Source organism: Molossus molossus, unplaced genomic scaffold, assembly GCF_014108415.1.
Source record: "Molossus molossus isolate mMolMol1 unplaced genomic scaffold, mMolMol1.p scaffold_m16_p_18, whole genome shotgun sequence".
Classification (NCBI taxonomy): Eukaryota; Metazoa; Chordata; class Mammalia; order Chiroptera; family Molossidae; genus Molossus; species Molossus molossus.
Genome location: NW_023425353.1, coordinates 59,024,634 through 59,046,771, shown reverse-complemented (window position 1 = coordinate 59,046,771; position 22,138 = coordinate 59,024,634). Strand labels below are relative to the sequence as shown.

Here is a 22,138-nt window from a genome sequence, read left to right as displayed (position 1 = left end):
TTTGTTCACTGAAACAGCGATGCAGCGAGTCCTGCCGCCGTGAGCGTCGGTGTGCGAGGCCGGCGTAGGGCAGGTTCAGCACCCGTGTACTCTTAGAACTGCAGAGATGCTCTTTCAGTAGGTTTCCTTGATGATCTTTTTTCTTTTTTTTTTTCAAATCTTTATTGTTAAATGTAGAACGTATTACAGATGTTCCACATTTTTCCCCCATTGACCCCCTCCTCTCCACTCCCGCCCCCCTCCCGCCTTTTCCCACACTGTTGTCTGTGTCCATTGGTTACGCATATAAGTTCTTTGGTTTATTTCTTCCCACCCCCCCAACCCCTTTCCCTTTGAGGTTTGTCAGTCTAGCAATGAATTTGTACTTCTTTTTTTTTTTTTTTTTTAATCATCCTCACTCGAGGACATTTTTCCATTCTTTGTTCAGATAGAGTGGGAGGGAGAGAGAGGAACAGAGAGAGAGAGAAACATCGATGTGAAAGGGACACATCGAGTGGCCGCCACCCGCACAACCAACCAGGGCCGGGGACAAACTGCAACCAAGGTACATGCCCTTAGCGGGAACCGAACCCGGGTCTCTCTGGACCGCAGGCCGATGCTCTAACCGCTGAGCCAAACCGGCCAGGGCGAATTTGTACTTCTTAATTCCTTCATCTTTTTCACCCATCCCCCAACCCCCCTCCCATCTGGCAACCAACAAAATGTTCTCTGTATCTATGAGAATGTTTCTGTTCTCCTTGTTCATTTTGTTTGTAGATTCCATTGTTGATAGATATATATGCATTGCCATTTTGTTTGTTCATATATTTTATCTTTTTCTTCAAAAAGAACCTTCATCATTTCATATAATAACGGTTTGGTGGTGATGAACTCCTTTAGCTTTTTCTTGTCTGGGAAACTCTTTATATGGCCATCGATTCTAAATGACAGCTTTGCAGGATAGAGTAATCTTGGTTGTAGGTTCTTGCTTTTCATTACTCTGAATATTTCTTGCCACTCCCTTCTGGCCTGCAAAGTTTCTTTTGAGAAATCAGCTGACAGCCTTATGGGAACTCCCTTGTAGGTAACTAGCTGCCTTTCTCTTGCTGCTTTTAAGATTCTCTCTTTGTCTTGAACCTTTTGCATTTTGACAATGATGTGTCTTGGTGTGGGCCTCTTGGGGTTCTTCTTGTTTGGGACTCTCTGAGCTTCCTGGACTTGTCTGTCTATTTCCTTCACGAAGTTAGGAAAGTTTTCTGCCATTATTGTTTCAAACAGGTTTTCGATTTTTGTTCTCTCCTTCTTCCGGCACCCCCAAGATGCGAATGTTGGCACGCTTGAAGTTGTCCCAGAGGCTCCTTACACTATCCTCCTTTTTTTGGATTCTTTTTTCTTTTGCTGTTTTGATTGGGCATTTTTTGCTTCCTTATATTCCAAATCGATGGTTTGCTTCTTGGATTTACGGACTCTACTATTGAAACTGTGTAAATTATTCTTTATTTCAGTTAATGCCTCCTTCAATTCTGACTGTGCATCCATAATTTCTGACTGGTCCTTTTTTTATGCTCTTGAGGCCCTCACTAAGTTCACTGAGGTTCTCACTAAGTTCATTGAGCATCCTTATAAGCAGTATTTTGAACTCAGCATCTGTTAGGTTGCTATCTCCATTTTGCTTAGTTCTTTTCTTGGGGTTTTGTTCTGTTCTTTCATTTGGGACCTGTTTCTTTGTCTCCTCATTTTGGCTGCCTCCCTGTGTTTGTTTCAGTGTATTACTTAATGAGAGGTATGGGGCTCGCTGAGACCAGATGCTGCTCGTTTGAAAGAATTTAGGAAAAACCTGAAGCAGGATCCAAGACAGGCCAATCCTATGGTTAAGCAAGTGGCAACAGCTTGGGTGGGCCTGAAAGTTGGGTGGGGCGGGGCCTTAGGGAATCACCAGGGCGGGGCTACCAGTGTGAGCCAGGTTGCTGGAGTCCCAGATATGGCTCTGTCTGCTGCCCCAGGGAAGGGCTCACCAAAGGAACAAAGGCCTCTGACAGCACGTTTGTCCCGAAGAAAGCCCCCTCTCCAGCCCTCACTCCAGTGCCAAACAGCTCAGTTCTTCCCTGTATGTCTCTGGTGCCCCTCGAGCTGCCTCCCCTCCAAGCTTAGAGGGAGAGAGTCCGATAAGTCCGTGCGCGGGCCCTTTAAGGAGCTGCCTGGGGCTCCAGCCGCCTCAGCCTCCCTGAGCCTCAGTTCCCGTTGGTTTTTCCAGCCAGAAGTTATGGGGATTCTCTTCCTGGCACTGGAACCCTGAGCGGGCACTTCGTGTGGGACGGGGACCCCTCAGTCCTCAGGAAGGACCTTCCCAGCCGAGGTGTCCTCCTGATTTTTATCCGCCTCACGTGGGTGTGGGACCAGCCTCTCGCGCCTCCGCCCCTCCTGCCAGTCTGGATGTGGCTGCTGCTTTAATCCCGTAGTTGTAGGACTTCCATTCAGCTTGATTTCAGGCGGTTTTGAATGATGGTTGTTCTGTAGTTTAGTTGTAACTTTGTGGTTGTGGGAGGACGCGATACTGCGTTTACCTATGTCGCCATCTTGACCGGAAGTCTCCTTGATGATCTTGCAACGACTTTCAGGTGTGTCTGCTAAGTTCCCAGTACAGTACTTGATTTCTGGTCCCTGGGACTCCTTTGTCACTGTCTAAACACTGAAGGCGGTGTGGGCGTCTTCAGCTTGTGGGCAGGGGGCTGCATGGTGCTCTGAATGGGTCAGGCTGCTCCCACTCGCTTACCTCGCTGATGGGCATGCCTGGATGCAGACACACCTGCTTCCTTAAGACACAGAGAGAGTGAAGGGGTGGAAGTCATTTTGTCATTTGTCTCTCTGAGGATGTAATTGTATTTCTGTATGCTTATGAGAACTGTAATCTGCTGCAGGCACATCAGGAGAACATTCTGGGTAACACCATGCAGAGTGTGATTGCGTTGCTCCACAACCTGGTGGCCTGCAAAGACGCGAACATGAAGCTGCTTTACGAACAAGGTAAGTGCTTCTTAGAATTCGCTTTCTGTTGAGTTTTGCCTCTTTGTAAGTTTCCTCATCTTAACGTAGTAGGGAGTCAAGAAGTACTCTTTAAAGTTGATCAGTCAAAATAGATGTTTAAGGACCCGTAAGTACTTCTACCAGCAAAAAGGGGAAGTGTGGTTTGATTGTGATCGTTCCTCTACGTTAATTTATGTTCTGCTTGGCACAAAGTAAATAGGTGCTGCTTAACGATGGTAATTCAGAAAATGCAAGTGTAAGTATAGTATTTAGACTTTGCTGCCAGTCAAAACCTCTGTGGTCAGAGCACCTTGTAAAATGAGACGGGATGGGTTGAGGGTGACTTTACTTTGCATCTTACACATGTCTGCAATATTACAGTTTAAAACAAATTTTTAAGACTTTATATTTTAAGAGCAATTTTAGGTTTAAAACAAAATCGAGAGGCTGTCCTGGCCATTTTGGCTCAGCAGTTAGAGTGTCGGCCTACGGACCAGAGTCTCAGGTTTGATTCTGGTCAAAGGCATGTACCTCGGTTGCCATTCGGTCCCAGGCCCTGGTCAGGGTCGTGCAGGAGGCAACCAATCGAAGTATCTCTCTCACATCAATGTCTGTCTGTCTGTCTCTCTCTCTCTGCCTTTCCTAGAGGATATCTTGATACTGCCTCAGAATCTGTTTTGTTCGTTTGTTTACTTGGTAAGGAAATACTCATCTCTTTTAATTCTGTCTTTTGAAAGCAAAAATAAATAATTACTTTTGGCTTTTATAGAAATAATCAAATGATTTTTCTTGGATCTATTTATGTAATGGATTATATTTAATAGATTATACTATGTTAAATCATCTTTTGATTTGAGTAAATAACCACACTTAATCATAACATATTATTCTTTAATTGTGCTACTTAAGTTCTTTGCTAAATCTTTTTTCCAGGATTCTCCATTGTCATTCATAAGTGTGATTGGCTTGTCGTCTTGTTCCTTGTTTGTTTTTGATAGAACATGTTCTTTGCTAGGTTTGTTGTTAACACCAAATTGCTTCTTTACAATAAAAAGGACTTTTTCCCTCTTTCTGTGGTTCTGGAACAATTGAAGCATCACCGAAATTATCTATTCCTTAAAAGTTAGAAGAGTGTTTTCTGGCTGGTGCTGTTTCTTGGCGGCGTATTAGTAGTGTTAACTCTCCAACACCTTTTTCTATTTCTACAAAGATAATAACTATTTTTTTATGTTTCCATCTCTTATAATAGAGTTAGTTTTAGGAAATTGAATTTTCCTAGAAAGTTTTTGTTTCATACATACGTTCAAATCTGTTGCCATAGAGTTGGACAAAATAGGTTTTCATAATTGTTTTATAACCTTGGTGTCAGAGATTTTTCTCCCTTTACCATTTCTTATGTATTTGTGTTTTTAGTGAGTAGTTAAGATAATGGTAGTTTAATTTTATTAGGTCAGTTTGGAATTTACTTAATCCTGCATTTAAAAAAAGTAAATTTCTGCTTTTGTCTCTTAATTCATTACTTCTGCGTTTGTTGAGTTTGTTTTATCATTCTTTTTCTAAGGCTATGAGTAAATATGTTTATTTATCTTCACTCTTTATTTTAAATCAAGAGATGTATTTAATCAAGAGAAATATTTAAAGCTATGGCTTTCCTTTGGGTGTTGCCTGATCTGTGTGTGACTCGGGATTCTGATTCCATGCCTCCATCATTTTTGATTTCCACATACATTTCTATGTAGATTTATGTTCCTTCATTAAGCCAAGAATTGTTTAGGAGTGCAGGTATATTTTGCTGTATTAATTTTGTTATTTCTAGTTTTATTGCACTATGGTCAGCTGATGTTGGCAGTACTATTTTTACCTTTTAGAATTTATTGTAATATATGGTTGGTTTTCATGATTTATTATGTACACTTGAAAAGGTGCATATTGACTTTCTCCATGACAGTGACTGACACTGATGCCCTCCCACCATAAAAAACAATATAAAACTCAACAAAATACACGAAGGAGTTGTTGTTAGTCTTTGGAAAATAGGTAGAATTAGGGCTGTGATCCTTGTGAGGAGGGAAATACATGAGTGAACCTCATGTTTCTCAGGCTCCCTCCCCCCTTTGGAGAAGGAAGCAGAGCTCAAACAGAACACAGAGGTCTTGCTGAGCAGGGAGGAAGAGTTCATTGTTCAGAGATGTGAACTGGTGAGTGTTCAGAGGGCAGCGTGTAAAGGAAGAGTTGCAAAGAGGGACAGGGACCAGAAGTCTACATGCAGGTTTCCCACAGGCCTTAGGGGAGGGCCGGGCTGTGCTTGCACAGAGCAAGATTCTGTTAGGCCCAGCAGAGGACGGAGCAGGTGCAATAAGGCTGAGAGTTGAACTGAGAGCAGAAATCATGGAGTGATGACGGATGTAGGAATTCTAGCCTCGCCACGGGAGCACTACTCTAGATCTGCCTTGGAGTTTAGACCATGTCCTAGGACTAAGAGTTAAACCACTACAGGCCTGTTCCAGCAAAGAATGAAACTAAATCCTTTATGGTCAAAAATTCATAAGGAACGTCACTGCCGGCTGCAACAGAAGTCAGTACCACTTATAAGATAACAATGTAATCCAGACTCTGTACAAAATGTTACACACAATGACCAGTGTACAACCAAAACTTACTAGACATGAAAAAGAAACTGGATAATGTGACCCATAATAATAACAAAATGTCGATTCAAACAAAACTCAAGATTATCCAGGTGTTGGAATTAACAGCCTGGGCTTTTTAAACCATTATTATAAACATATCAAACACCAACAAAAAAAGATGGAAATAGGAATGTGAAGAGGAGAGAATTTCATCAGAGAAATGGTATCTACAAAAAAAGAACTAAATAGAAGTTGAGAACTGAAATGTATAATATCTAAATTATTGTTTCTTTTCCATAAAAATGGCTCATATTTATAGCTGAGTAGGTGTCTCAGCCTGATTCCTGTCCAAAGAAATTTGCAGCCCTAAGACTTTCTCATTCTGAAAAACAATTGTCCCTACCTTTTTAATCCAGGCTGGTGGCGCTTCTGATATTAGTTTGAGCAAAAACATTGTTAGTTTTCTGTAAATATTATTGATCATTCCATTAAACAAAACAAACAAAAAACACACTTGAATTCCCTTCAAAAAATTCTCTCTGTCATGGGCTGAGAATCAGGATACTGTGGAGATAATGCCTGTAAGATTTTTTTTTTTTTTTTATTCTCACCCGAGGACATTTTTGCATTTATCTTCAGATAGAGAAGGGGGAAGAGAGAAACATCAATGTGAGAGAGACACATCAAGTGGTTGCCCACCCACACAACCCCAACCAGGTGGGGACAAACTGCAACCGAGGTACATGTCCTTAGCAGGAACTGAACCCGGGACTCTCTGGTCCGTGGGCCAACAATTTAACCGCTGAACCAACTGGCCAGGGTGCCTGTAAGATTCTTAATAGCTCTATTTGCCAGCTGAGACAGTGGATGAGGAGTCAGATGCCTGGAATCGAGATTACAGAGGTTGCTACTGCTGGCCCATGAAGCGTGGGATTGCATGGCTGAGGCGGGACGCAGGACAGAGTCCTAGAAGACAGGAGTGTAGGGAATTGAGAGGTCAGGCATGGAAGGATTGTCTGCAAGGTGATGGAGGTGGCTGCTGAGGTTTGTGTTCAGTGGACTGTTAGAGTCGGGGCACCAAGGCACAGGTGGATTTGCCACGAAGCTCATCAAGCCTAAGTGCCAGGGCCCTCCTTATACAGGGCAGTTTTACACTCACACTTTGATTTTTCTTTTTCCTAATAGTCTGTTCCCTCCCCAGCTGTATAAGCTTAAGTTCTCATAATACCTAGCCCCATTCCAGGTTTAGTGGGATGAAGAAGTCACAAAAAAATAATTATGGCAAGAGTAGCGTTAGGGAAGCATTGAACTTGGGGAAGAGGCTGGAGTGATTTAGTGGTCTGAGGACGATGGCAGTTGAGGGAGAAGAAGCAGGTGGCACAGACTGTTGAGCTGAGATTCGGTCTGTCATCTGGCTGCTGGCTTTTACAAGTGAGTTTTTGTTGGGATGCAGACTTGCCCATCCATCTGCATGTTCACCCGTGGCTGGTGTTTGTTGTGTCGTGGCAGTGTTGAGTAGATGACACAAAAACTGCAAAGCCACATGACTTAGAATATTTGCTACATGGCTTTTCAAGTAAAGGCATGCCAAGCCCTGGTCTAGACGCAGCCACGTGGAACAAGGTGACACCACCGAGGCCCAGGGGTGAAAGCAGAGCGGAGGAGACGGACCCGTCACTTGCAGGGCCTGCCGAGGAGACGAGGCCCTGGAAGAGGCAGGTTTCAGGTGGAGCAGGCAGGGGAAAGGCACACAGCTGAGAGGCTGACGCGGACACTCACCTGGGAACTGTCCTAGCGCCGAGTGTCCGCGGGAGGGCTCAGGCTGGGGGTGGGTGGGATGTGGCTTCTGCCAGGAGATGTGCGAGTCCCCTTGCCGTGTAGACTGCAGGACTGTGGGTGACCTGGGGGTTCTGGGCTTCTTGTGACAGCAGGAGAGAGAAAGGGCTCGATGAGTCCGGTTGGTCTTAAGGCAGAGAGGATGTTGGTCAGGCTGTGAGTAAGGTGCGGTGAGGAGGGGCCGAGGGGCTCCAGGACTACACAGAGGCTGGGCACCCCTTCCTGCCCCCGCGCTGGAGGTTGGAAGGGAGGGAGGGATGGTGGCCCAGGGGGTCAGCAGGACAGTCTGGTTCCAGTCTCCAGAGGCAGACACCAGTCTGACTTGCCGCACACTCTACTGCCCTCCAAACCCCTGGCTACTAGATGTGTGGACGGACCTATTTCCCCAAAGTGGGGGGAAGATCTGATGGGTGCTTGTGGACCCAGAGAGGATGAGGGGTCAGTGGAGCATGGCCCGAGAAGTCACTGACAGCCTGCCACCTGCATGGGCTGGAAGGTAGAGGTTGGTTTGAATGAAGTCCCTTTGTCACTTTGGATCAGCTCTGGTTCAGTCAGTCGTGATATATTCATTACATGTCGCATAGATTGACCTTTCTTACTCCGAACACGCAGAGTTACTTCTCGTGTGGATACGTTGGCAGTCACCGCGGTAGCAGAGCTGTGACACAGGTGGAGGAGGAGGAAGGGCCCCCGCCTCCGAGCGCCTCCCTACCGCCCTGCGCGGCCGTCACCTGAGTTTCCTCTGCAGGTCACGGCGAACAGCCCGCAGCAGGGTGAACTCTCAGGCACACATTTCCCCTCACGTTTCGGTGTCTCTGACACCAGGGCAGGACCGCCGCTTTCCATGGGCGTCCTGACAGCCCTCACTGCCGGCACGTGCACGCTGAGCCCTGCAGAGGCTGCATGCTCCCCGCAGCGAACCCAGCGGGCGAGGGGGTTCAGCCGTGCCCTCGGCGCCAGTCGTCCAGCGGTGTGGGGACGACAGCACGCCGATGGGTCTGAGCGACAGATGAGGAGAGTCAGCCTCCACCGCAGAACTTGTTAGAAAACCTCAGCCAGTCGTTTTACTTACATGTCCCTGTTTTGTGTGTCCGTGTAAAGGCAGCGTATGGGAAAGCCATACCAACGTCAGTGTCGAAGAGCACTTGCCTGGGGAGGAAGCTGGACTTCGGAGGGAGAAAGCATGTGGCCCTGGCAGCAGCTCTTGCTTTGCTTTCTTTCCTTAATCCTCACCTGATGACATTTTTCCATTGAATTTTTAGAGACAGTAGAAGGGAGGGAGGGGAAGAGAGAGAGAAACATTGATGTGAGACAGACACATCGATTGGTTGCCCCCCACACGACCCTGACCGGGGCCAGGGATCCAACCCATGGCCCTTCGGTCTGTGGTCTGACGCTCTAACCACTTAGCACCCCAGCCAGGGCTCGCTCTTAGTGGGACACGCAGCAGTGGTGTTTAGACTCCCAGAGGGTTGGTAGACAATACACTCAGGGACCTCAGTGCAGCGTGTGCCACCCGCCCGCCAGGCTGACCACCAAGGCACAGCCTCCTGTAGGTCGTCCCTCACCAGCCTCAGCTGCCTTGTGATTCAGGCTTTTTGTTGTCAAGTGTTCATTTTCAAACGAGCCATTCAGAGAAAGAATTATAAAACAAAGGAAGACCTTCTGTTTATAGTTGAAAAATATCAGAGTGATTAACATTTGGAAACTGGCTGCGGGCTCGTCCCTGTGCGCTGACCTTTCGGTAGTGGGTATTAGTGCCCGCTGCAGTGTTCCCAGCAGAGCCTTCGGGATGACGGATTTCCCTGGCACGCAGCCTGCGAATCCACCAAGGAAGCATTTAAAGAAGGTGTTTGTCTCCGCCGGTGTGCGGTGTGTCAGAAATCAGCATCCTCGCTTTACTAGGTTCATTGTGAAACTGCCCAGATCGGTGTTTCCTCAGGAGCCCAGAAAACCACTCGGAGAGGGGTTTGGGCTTTGAGGTATGCTCGATGGCTACCTTAGATCTGTTCATGTGTGTGCAGAACATCCCAAAGAGTGTCGCACAGGAGGGTTGGCGAACTTCCTGTGCAGGGCCAGCGGGAACTGTTAGGTCGCAGGCCACGTGGGCCGTCACTGCTCAGACGCCGGCACCGCAGGGACAGTCCCGGAGCACCGTCCGTGAAAGGCATGACCTCATTTCCCTAAAATCGTATTTACAGAATTAGGTGGCCAACCCCTTCTCCAGACTACTCTCAAATTTGTACAAGTCGACACATTTGTAAAATTTAGTTATTCAACTATGACTTAAGATAAACAGAAAATTACATCTAAATACCTTCAGAAAGAGGCTGCTGCCTTCACAGTGGTATGAAGATGCATGAAGAAAAAGTGGAAATTTTACCCTAAGGGTTTAATCTGAAAGGCATAATAAATAAATCTTTCTGTGTTAATTAGCCTTTGCTAGAAAATAAACCACCCCACAGCTAAGCGACTTAAAATAAGTCATTTCTTTGCTCACTCTTCCAGGTTCTGCTGGGCTCACTGGGCTCACTTGTACCCAGAGCCTCGGTGGGACTGGGGTGGGGCACTCATCTTCAAAGAGGCTTGCTTGGGCTTTTTCACACTGTGGCAGCATTCACGAGCCTGAGTGGAAGCTGCCAGGTCCCTTGTTGCCCAGGTTTAGAAGTCTCATGTCACTTCTGTCACATTCTGTTGGTTGAAGGAGATCAGTAAGCCAGCGTGGTCCATGGGATAAGAAGTAGGTCCCACTTCTTGGTGAAGGAGCTGCAATGAACCCAGGGCCACCTGTAACCCAGTCCAGTTCCCCAGAAATTTGGAATTGGCTTTACCCATCACCATGACTGGTGCAGTAGGTGTTGGCACACTACTCTGTAAAGAGCCAGACATTTTGTATTTTAGGCTTTGGGGACATAGTCTCTGTTGCAACTACTCTATTTTGGTGGCACAAAACAGCCACCAACACATGAGTGAGTGGGTGTGACTGTGTTTCTATAAAACTCTGTCTATACGAACAGATAATGTGCCACCCTCGACAGTGCCACAGGAGCTGGTGGCTGGTTGGGTTTAGCCAAGGCCACGCAGGTCTCTCGAGTGTAGAAGCGGCCCACGTGGAGCCTGCAGATGCCCAGCTCACTCTGACCTCAGTACTGGCCCTGGCCCCACTTCTGCAGCAGGCTCCTGTTCTCTTTCAAAGATGAGTGCCTGTCAGGAAGGAACCTGTGCCTGAGGGCTGGAGGAAGGGAGCTTGTGTGAGGGCAGAGAAAGGACAAACACCAAGAGAAACAGAAGAAGAATCCACATTTTCTAAGTCACAGATGCAGACAGCCTCCCTGTAGAAAAAATGCGCTCAGAGGAGACATGAGACTGAGGAGGAGATAAGCAAACCAGGAGAGCTGGGAGGAGGCGGAAGAACGGGACACTGGACGTTTTGGATCACAGACATGCAAACCACACTGGACACTGCAAAGGACCAAGTAGACACAATCGAAAGCATCACAGGGAAGTGATGGATAGATTTCAGGAAGTCACACAGAACAACAGGGAAGCAAACAGTGATTTAAAACTATGAATGAATGCAATGATGGGTACCACCGGCGAGGGAGATGGAACTAAGTGTGATGGGTGCTCTCAAAGAAGAGGCCTGAGAAAATTGAACAGATAAAATAACTTTTAAATAGGGTAGAAGAAAATGCCCCATAAAGAAATAAATATGCAGATTTAAAAGGTACATTGTATTCTTGAGGAAAATGATACAAAGTGTCATATTTTGGTGAAGACATTGACCATCGAGAACAGAGGAAGGTTGTCTTTTTCATGATGACCATTCTAATGGTGTGGAGTGGTATCTCGTGTGGTTTTGATTTGCATTTCCCTGATGGCTAATGATGTGGAGCATCTTTTTGTGGGCTTATTAATAAGGCTATTTGTAGATCTTCTTTGACAAAATGTCTATTCAATCTGGGTTGTCTTTTTATTATGATAGAAATTCTTTTGCTTGGATTTAAAAAATGTCAAGTATTTTAATGGCATTGCTATCTACCAGGAATTTGAGAGCTGATTTGTGGGGGACTGACCTTGGGAACAGGAGAATATTGGAGTGGGAGATAAGAAGAGAACTCTGATTTATTTTTTTACATAGCAGTAGGCAGAACGATCATTTTAGGGTCCCAGTCTTCTCGCATCACTCCCTGTACCAGCTTCATCCTGCTGTTAGGAGCAGCACTGGCATCATTAGCAGCAGAGAGTCCTGTTTCACCTGCTTCATGTCAAGCCCTTTTCCCTCTGCTGTCCGGGTAGAGCCATAGTCACCTCATGTCAGTTTCTGTCATGTACCGGGCTCCCTTCTTCCCCACGCCTTCCCACGTACCGGGCCCCACCTGCTCACCTTGGTACTTCCTCCAGAGTCAGCTCAGACTCCTTTCCCAAGGAAGGCCTTTCGGACGCCCTGTCTTCTCTTCCGTTGCACTTCTCACAGTTGTAATTAAAATAGGAATTATATCCCAATGGACCTGCCTTGTAATTTTTCTGTGGAAGTCCTCACAAGCCCACAGATTCTTTTAGAACAACAGATCTAGAATGAGCTATTCAGGTTGTAAAACTGACTTCATTTGTAGCACGTGGGAATGTGCAGTCTCTCCCTGGGGAGACAGTATACAGTCTTTCTTTCCAGTTCAGCTTGTCAGAGATTCACGTATTAATTGCTGTTTTATTGGGCTGGCATTTTTGTTGCCTCCCCACATCTTGTGACTCAGATCTTGGAATCAGTCATCTTTTAATCTATAGGCTCAATAAATATATCAGTTTCTCAAAAAAGATAGGAATTGTTGTTAACTGATCAGTATCCATGTCATCTGCTGAAAAGAAAGCCCCATGAACACAGAGACCTGCTTGTCCTGTTCACACTGGGCTCCCCACACAGTTCCTAGGGCATGGCCGGTGCTCGGTGGGTGTGCACTGGCTGAGTGCGACAGTGGACACTTGGCGCCTAGCACACGCTCCACTCCGAGTAAGTGCCCTGTCTCCGCACCCGGCCTGTAGCCTCAGTCACTGAACATCCTGACCCATCCGCGTTGTCCGACCTCAGACCTCGTCTCTAGTGATGCACTTCCTGCCTGTCTTTCCTCGATGTGTGTTTACTCATGTACCTAGACATTACGTGCTGGATTCTTTTAAGGCCGCCAAAACAAACACCACGAGAGTGGCAGACTGACACATCAGTTCTTTCCATTGTTGCCTCCTGGAGCCCTGGGGTCCCCCAGGGGCAGTCCTGTCACCTGGAGCACACGGAGGTGGTGGGCAGAGACCACGGCCGTCATCGTGAAGGTAGCAGAGTGGTTTTTTGGAGCTGCAAACTTATAAGCAGCCATCTTATTTTTTGCTTCTTTCATTTTTTCCAACCTTAATTTGGAAGCCGGAGAACTGTGTGTTGAACAGCTAGAACTGTCCACTTTCCTTTCCTTAATGGTCCCCCAAGACGGAGTGGCCGTGTGTCGCTACTCCCCGCCCACGTGTCTCTTCGCCTCACCGGCTCAGCCAGGCTTCTTAGTGTCTGAAGTTCTCTGAGGTATCAAAGCCATATTATCACTCATCAAAAAGGATTCTTCACTCTAAGAAAAGAGGAAGACATTTAACACGCTTTATGACTAGATCAGATTAAAAACATGTAAAAATAGGAAGGAGGGACATGTGACAGAAGGTGTGAAATTATAATAGTGTCAGGGAATAGCACAGAATGAGCTGTGTCGCCTAAAAATATCGCAGGGAGCTACTGAAAGAACTCTGAAGCAATGTTCCAGAGAAGAAGTTACGAGTTCCTTATTGAGGGAAGAACTGGAGGAGCTAGCACGTGAGTGAAAAGGTAAATAGCTGGGTTTGCAGCCCGAGTCTACAATTTGATGAGGTACCTTTGGGTCTTAATCTCTCTAGGATAATGACACCTATTTCATATGTTTGTTTTGAGGATTAAATGATAATATATGTAAATGTGTCATGTATAATTAATATAATTAGCATAAGTTTTTTAAAATAAGCACTAGAAATAGCCAAGTGGTCCTCCCATGGGACCGTGTAAGCAGATCCTACGAGCCAGAGAAGTGGGGCTGAAGAGGAGTTGTTGACACAGTGTCTGCCGCTTGAGGGAGTCAGACCGGGTCCCCAGGCGGTCACACTGCAGAATGCTGAAAACCCGCAAACTTGCTCTCAGAGCCATTGAAAAATTATTTGTGGGATTCGTTCTTTTCAGCTTTATTGAGATATCATTGACATAGCATTGTGTAAATTTGTGGTGTACAATGTGCGGATTTGATGCACTTATTTATTGCAAAATTATATCACGTCATATAATTACGATTTCTTTTTTGTGGTAAGAACATTTAAGTACTACTCTCCTAGCAACTTTCAAGTGTATAATACAGTATTATTAACTATAATCACCATGCTGTACATTAGAACCTCAGAACCTATTCATCTTATAACTGGAAGTTTATTCTTAGAACCATTGTTCTTAGGAAGTTACAAAGAAACAAGGGTGCCAAAGATCTTAGGATGGAAAAGATCTCAGTTACAGAAAGAGGAATGGAGGGATTTCAGAACTACAGAGAAGGAAGTCTGTCGTGACAGAACGAGAATGCTGCCAGTTTGTGATCATCGAAGGAAGGGGGGTCCAGTCTGGGAAGGCTAATGGGGATGAGACCCGGGAGATGGAAATCATGAGCCTACAGATCACATAGTCAGGAAGGCTGAACATTTAGACAGAGGACAGTGTTAGGTTTGCAATGCTTGCTTGTGGGAAAAAGGAGTCAAAATTTCAGTGGATTAACAAAAGAAGTATATCAGTTGTATAACAGTGGAATGTGTGGCTTTCCTGGTCAGTGGGCGGCTTTGCTTTATGGGGTACCCATCTCCTCCCATTTCATTGCTTCGTCATTCCTCTGGACATTGAAATCCTGTGTCCAGCAGACAGAGGTATAAAATTATGGAGAAACCACACCTGCTTCTTAAGAACCCCAGCTAGAAGTGAAAGTATTTGCAAGTCATCTCTCTGATAATTGATTAATTCCCAGACTACATAAAGAACTCCTTATGTCAACAAAAAAAACCCAACATCCTTATTTAAAAATGGGTAAAGGACTTGCATATATATTTCTTTAAAAAGATAAACAGATAGCCAGTCAGCCCAAGAAAATATGCATAACATAATTTGTCATTAAATGAACATTAAAACCATAACGAGGTACCACTTCCTAGCTGTTAGGGTGATTATTTTAAAAAAGGGGAAATGACAAGTATTGGTGAGGAAATGGAGAAATTGGAATCCTTACATATTGCTGGTGGGAATGTAAAGTAGTGTAGTGGCTGTGGAAACCGCTATGGTGAGTCGTTAAAAAATTAAACATAGAATTACCATGTGATCCAGCAATTCTCCTTCTCAGTATATGCCCAAAAGAATGGAAAACAAGGACTCAAACAGATACTTAACAAATGTTCATTGCAGCATGATTCACAACAGTCAAAAGAGGGAAACAACCCATGTGTCCCTCAGTGGATGAATGGGTAACAAAATGTGGTATATACATTCAATGGAATATTATTCAGCCATAAAAAAGAATAAACATATGATTCATGCTACACCATGGATAAACTTAGAAAATATTTTGCCAGCTAAAACAGGCCAGACACAAAGAACAAATACTGTACAGAGATTCTGTTTAGGGGGATGAACATAGTCTGGAAATAGTGGTGATTGTTTACACAACATCATGAAGGCATTTAATGCCACTATATTGTGTACTTAAGGATGGTTAAAATGGTAAATTTTATGTGTACTTTGCCACAATTGAAAAAAAACAAAACCAGCTGGAAATGACACATGTCCCTGTTGCTTGCGTTCCGTGAGCACTGGTCTCACGCCTCATTAACGTGCTGGGTTTGAGCAGTGGCTGCCCGGCCACTTCCAACAACAACTCCACATTTGGGAAGGAACACATGATTATTTTGGAGACAGCCAGCTACTTTAGCAACAAAGACCACATTTTAAAATGGTTTTTAGTACATATGTATTTTGCAAGCTCATAAATCAAATGTAGAAGCAGCTCCTTGAAACTGTAGGATCAGGAGATCCCGAGAAGTTCCTACAAAACACGAGCCAGATAAAAGAATATTAAAAATCCTCTTTTACTAATGAGGCACGTATGAAATGTTTAGAACGGATAAAATGTTTCTTTTATTAGTATGTGTTCTGTGTCTTGTTCTTAAGTCTTTCATTAATCTTTTTTGATTCTCCCGTCCCTGTTTTCTCCACTTGTTCACATGTGCCTCAAATCAAACTTTCCACCAGAGTGCCTTTCAGGAGGGGACACTGTGCTGTCCCGCCTGTGGGATGTCAAAGGTCTTCTCTGTGTGAGGAAGACAGCTGAGTTTACTTCTGGGTGACACGTTAAGGAAACATTGCTGATCAAACCCGAGGCTGCTGAGCTTGAAGCGGCCACTCTGGTGAGGCCGTGGAGACTTCTTCAGAAGAGCAGCAGAGGTGGCGCAGTCTGCCTGGGAGGCCCGGTGACTGAGCACTGTCTGCACAGTGTGTCCTCCTCCTGTGAGAGGGGAGGATGCTCGTGCTGTGAGTTGCTCCAAAAAGCAGGCCCTGGTCCTAGTGGAAGTGCCAGGCAGCCACTTCCTGTTCAAGATGAGAAAGCTCTTTCCCCAGGGTGAAGACTCCCGAGTGGAGAGGTGGAGTTCTGACAAAGGGAGGGAGCACTCAGAACCGAGTGACACCGCCTGAAGGGAGACCCAACCGATTCCAGTGCTGGTGGGAGTTTGGCTGGTGGCCTCCGGGCCCCTTCACAGCTCTGGAGAGTCTGGGATTCTTCCTTAGACTCCACAGTGTGTGCAAACACTCCTGCAGTCTCCAGGATGAAAAGCAGGGGAGGAGCTAATGAATTGAAAGAGGGCTATTAAGATGTAAATGGTCTTCTCTGTAAGCGTGCTCGCAATGTGCTGAAACACACATTTACTTTTATTCCCTTATGTCTAGGCTGCTGAGCTCAGGAACTAAGGATGGAAATGTGGGATCAGGCAGGTTATACCCTTACGAAGAGAGACAGCTAACATCTGGCTCTTTTTTCCTTTAAATGGTACAATCAGTGGCTGCATCGTCTCTCTTAACGCCTTCTCTTTTACATCCTACGTTTTAGAGGAAAAAAAATCTCATGTTGGGCAGCAATTCTGTAGCACGTTGCTACCATATTCAGCAAACAGGAGGACATTTAGAGTGAGGACAGTTCTTAATGGGATTAGAGCAGTAATAAAACTTTATAGAGGAGTTTAATAACTCATTTACAGACCATGGAACAAAGCTAATAGTCACCCTTCATGGGTGAAGTGTTCTATTTGTCCTGGGTCCACCGCTTTGACTTTTAGTCAAATGTCAAGAGATCACTTAGATGTCAGGTGCGTGTGATGTGCGTCTTATTGGAAAAGCCTGTGGAATTTTGCACAAAAAAATGAGCCCTCGAAGAGCAATGATCTAGCATTAACGTTTTAAATAGAATGTATGGTATCAGCTCTTTCCATTTACAGATACATCTATGAGTCCCAAGCAATAAAGTGATCTTTCGTCTATATAAGCACCAAACTTTGGACTTGATCCAGTCTTTTTCTCTAGGCGTCTCTTGAGTATTAGCTATAAATAGCTGACTAAATCATAGGCCATTTACCTCCCATTCTGTTAGCAGTGTCCACCATAATCCAGCCTTTCTGGAGCTTATAGCCCCCCACCAACAACTCTCTCACTGCACCATGCCCAGACTTCTTTTCCCCTTGGAGACAGTTCTGATTTGGGTTTTGTTTTCTTCACTTTCATTTAATAACGCTGTTTTGAATCACAGTGTTTAGAGGTGGAATATTACTAAAAACAATATATTCGGTCCCCTCACTGTACAGATGATGAAAGTGAGGGCATCGGGGTGCAGATACCTGTCTTGGGTGCCCCAAGTGGAAAGCAGCTGGGGTGCCCCTGAGATACAGAGGTTCTAACTTGAGCCTCCTTCCTTATGCCTTGACCAAAGGCTGGCTCACCTCCATCTTCAGAGGAGCAAGCGCTAGCCAGGGCCCCGTGAGCTGTTCTTCTCTGCCTCCCATTTGGAGCCAGCCTTTTGACTTAGTTTTGTTTGTTGTTAATGAAATGGGCTGGGACACTGCCCTCTCTCTTTAAGGCTAATATTTAAGTCAAGGTTCCTTCTTTATAGACACAGCTTAGTACCTTCTCCCTTGATGTCCTTGGTGACCAAGGGCTGCATTTACTGTTTTTTTTTTATCCTCACTCGAGGACATTTTTGCATTTATCCTCAGATAGAGCGGGAGGAAGAGGGGGGAAGAGAGAGAGAGAAATATCGATGTGAGAGAGACACATCGAGTGGTTGCCACCCACATGACCCAACCAGGGTTGGGGACAAACTACAAGCGAGGTACATGCCCCTAGCGGGAACCAAACCGGGGACTCTCTGGTCTGCAGGCTGATGCTCTAACCGCTGAGCCAAACCGGCCGGGGCCATTTATTGTTTTTATTTTATTTTATTTTATTATTATTTTTTCATTTATTGTTTTTAAAGACATCTGGCCCGTGTTTAGAACAGGCACCTCTGCCCAGAGAACAAAGCCATGACTTCCTACCCCGGCTCCCACCACGTGCGCCCTCCAGCTGGCCTCCACTCTGGTGCTCTGATGTGCCCTGGTGTGGAAAACATGGCAGTTCCTTTAAGGGAAAGTTTCAAATAATATTCTGAAAAGAGAGGAGATGTTATATTTAAAATAAAGAAGAAAGGTTAATTGTTTGGGGACAGGTCCATTTTATGAAATTGGAGTGGTGGGCAGGGTGGTGGTTTCATGGGATTTACAGAAGCTTAATGCTCAGGCCTCTTGTTCATGTCAGGACAGCGGCCTATCCAGAGGGTCTGCACCCATGCAGCCTCCCCAGGTATTTGGAGTTGGATATAGGGACACTCATTCAGGTTTTATGGCAGAACATGGTGCATGTTGTTTTTGCTCAATAAATATTAAGTGAATTAGTGAAAGAATGAATGAATGAACAAATGAACTTCAAAAATTACAGTAATTAAAGATGATTGCATGTGGCCCTGGCCGGTTGGGTCAGCGGTTGGAGCGTCGGCCTCTAGCCAAGGGCACGTACCTTAGTTGCGGTTTGTCCCTGGCCCCTGTTGGGGTCTTGCGGGAGGCAGCCAGTCTATGTGTCCCTCTCACGTCGATGTTTCTCTCTCTCCCTCCCCCTCCCTCCCTTCCACTCTATCTGAAGATAAATAGAAAAATGTCCTCAGGTGAGGATTGAAAAAAAAAGATTACTGCCTGTGGTATGTGGTTGTGAGAGAGTCAGGAGAAGAGAGAGACTAGGTTTAATGCTGCTGCTGCTAATAATAATAACAACAACAATGACGACGACCCATATGGCATGTGTTTTCCAAAGACCACGCTATCTAGCACTGAGTGATGTTACTGGGATTTGCCTCTGAATCAGGCCATCTCACGGTGAATGTCACGGGAGGAAGAGCAGTCACCCCAGTCCAGGGAGCCACAGAGGGGCTTTCAGAACCACAGCGTGCAGACAGAAACCTGCCTTTAGACGGGTGGGTGATTTTACCTTAAAGGTGAAGCGTCTGAGGTATGTTGCCTGCGAATGATGCTGTGGACTCATATGTTGTTGAAGGGGCAAAAATGTAGATATGTATCAGTGTAAACATTTTCACAAGTCCCTATCTCCACTGTGGAGCAAAATCAAACAAACAAACAAAAACACCTTAAAATTCCCTCCTCAAATGTAAACTTTCCATAAATGTGTCTAATCCTTTTCTGGTTTAAAATAGCCTGATGTCAGTCAATTTGTAGTCTATTCAAAGTCCAGCTCCTTCCTGGGACAGTTTCTCCCCTCCTCCTCCCTGAAACAGAGCCTGGATGTGCAGGGTGCTTCCTGAATCCTTGTGCGGGCAGGGGAAAAGGGTCTCCTGGGACCCCCTGATGAGATACAAATGAAATAAACAGTACTTGAAACTACTTGTATGTATTTTAACGGTATGAAATGCCTTTTACTTTTTAATCAAGCATGCTTCATTATTTTTGAAAATATGATTTAGCATTTTATGATAGACCAGTTGGCAGATTTGATTTAGTTTGGTTTTTTCTTAATTAGTAGACTTGACTTTTTAGAACAATTTGGTTCCTTAAACTCTTTCTATTGAACAATTTGATGGGTTTAGCAAAACACACGTTGTCCTGTGTCCACCATCACAGTGTCATACGGAATAGTTCCACAGCCCTAAAAATCCTCCGTGTTCTACCTGTTCGTCTCTTCTTCCCTCCCACCCCAAGCCCCTGATCTTCTTCATACCTCTATAGTTTTCCCTTTCCAGAAGGTCATATATTCGGCACCATTCAGTATGTAGCCTTTTTATATTGGCTTCTTTCCCCTAACAATATTCATTTAAGGTTTTCAATGTTTTTTTTGTTTTGTTTTTGGTGGCTTGATAGCTCATTTCTTTTTATCGCTGAATAGTATTATGCTATTGTATTTACCATACATATTTCATTAACATTCCATTGGATTACCACAGTTTGTTTATCCACTTATTGAAAAGCATCTTCGTTGCTTCCAGGTTTTGGCATTATGGATAAAACTGCTATAAACATTCATGTGAGGTTTCTGTGTGGACTTCAGTTTTCAGCCCATCTGAGTCAACACCAAGGTGCACAGTTGCTGGATTGTATAATATTCCTGTTTAGTTTGTAAGAATGCACCGAGCTGTCTTCCAAAGGGCCAGTGCCAGTTTTCATTCCCGCCGGCCATGAATGGGAGTTCCTGCCGCACATCCTCACCAGCCTCTGGCGCTGTCCATCCGGGCTGTGGGTTTTCGCCCTTCTATTAAGTTTGTGGTGGTGTCATTGTTGTTTTAATTTGCAATTCCCTAATGACACACAGTGGGGAGCATCTTATCTTGTGCTTATTTGCCATCTGTGTTTCTCCTTTGATGAAGTGTATTCAGATCCTTTGCCCATTTTTTAATTGGGTTGTTTGTTTTCTTATTGTTGAGCTCCAAGGATTCTTTGTATATTTTGGATACAAGTCCTTTCTCAGATGTGTTTTGCAAATGTGCTCTCCCAGTCTGTGGCCTTTTTATTTTCCTCTGGTTTGGTTTTGATACTTGGTTTTAATGGCTGTGATAGCTGAAAAGTAAATCCCGTAAAGCGTGCAGAGCTGCCTGGAGACAGTGGCCAGGGGTTCTGCTTCCTCAGTTATGGCTGTTTTCAGAACCACACACCAGATACACAAAGATGTTTTCATAATTTGTCTAGTAAAATTTTATTTTTCCAAAATATTTCCCATTCTTAAAACTAATTGGAACATGTCACATTCTTATATAGATTGAAGACCTATGAGATCTACTTGAAAAACATTTTGATGGGTGTGAAATTTGTTCCAGTTTTTTGACATATTTTACTTTTTATGGAGTATGCAGTAATGAAGTACACTAATTTTAAGCATTCAGCTTAATGGGTTTTGACATATGTGTACACATGTAAAACCAACACACAGATCTAGGTAGGAAACACTTCTCCCCCCAGAAAGCTCCTGCAAGTCCTTCCAGCCCCTGCTCGCAGCCAGCGCTGGTCCGCGTTCTGACTCCCTTCACCGTGGATTAGCTTTCTGTTCTTGTACTTCACATTACAGAAACAAAATATATCAACTGTGCCTGACTGCTTTTATGGAATAATTTCTGTGAGAGCTATCCACATTGTTCTTTATATCACTTTTTAAAAAATTTAAAATATTGTTACATAATATTGCAATTTATGAATATATTGCAGTTTTCTCTTTTCCTGTTGATGGACATTGGCTTATCTTTTATGAATAAAGCTGCCTTTAACATTCTTTTCTTAAAAAATATTTTTATTGATTTTAGAGAGAAAAGGAGAGCAGAGAGAGAGAGAACCATCAATGAGAGAGAACACCGATTGGCTGCCTCCCACATGCCCCCCACTGGGGATCGGGTCCACAACCTGGGCAAGTGCCCTGACTGGGAATCGAACCGGCGACCTCTTGGTGCAGGGGTTGACACTCAACCACTGAGCCACACCGGCCAGACTTAACATTCTTATACATGTCTTTTTATGGACACATCCCCTCATTTGGTTTGGATACATACAGAAAGACACACATAGACAAACACACATCCATATATATATATACACCCACGAGTGGAAATGCTGACTCATAGGGAAGATGTGTATTAGTCTTTTTTTTGAAATGTGTTTTTATTGATTTTTTTTTAGAGCGAGAGGAAGGGAGAGAGATAGAAAAGGAAATAGCGATGTGAGAGAGAAAGATTGATCGACTGGGGATCAAGCCAGCAACAGGGTCATGTGCCCTGACTGGGAATGGAACCGGGACCTCTCAGTCCATGGGACAATGCTCAATCCACTGAGCCACACTGGCCAGGCATATATTAGTTTTATAGTAGATTTTGCAGAACGGTTTTCTAAAGTGTTGTGCTAATGTGCGCACAAACTGGCAACGTAAGGGGATTCCAATTGCTCTACATACTTGGTATGCTTTTTGTTTTTCAATCCTCATGAGAGGATATTCTTCTGTGTATTGTAAGAAGAGT

General features: G+C 44.7%; 1 protein-coding gene across 2 annotated transcripts in view; it reads left to right on the top strand.

Moving 5' to 3' along the window:
- Positions 1-22,138, top strand: part of ULK4 (unc-51 like kinase 4) — a 320,737-nt gene that overhangs the window by 168,737 nt on the left and 129,862 nt on the right. For both annotated transcript variants that reach the window (XM_036267041.1, XM_036267042.1), the window contains exon 32: positions 2,898-3,003. In XM_036267041.1, coding sequence (XP_036122934.1) covers positions 2,898-3,003 — 106 coding nt within the window. The remainder of the gene's footprint in view (positions 1-2,897; positions 3,004-22,138) is intronic.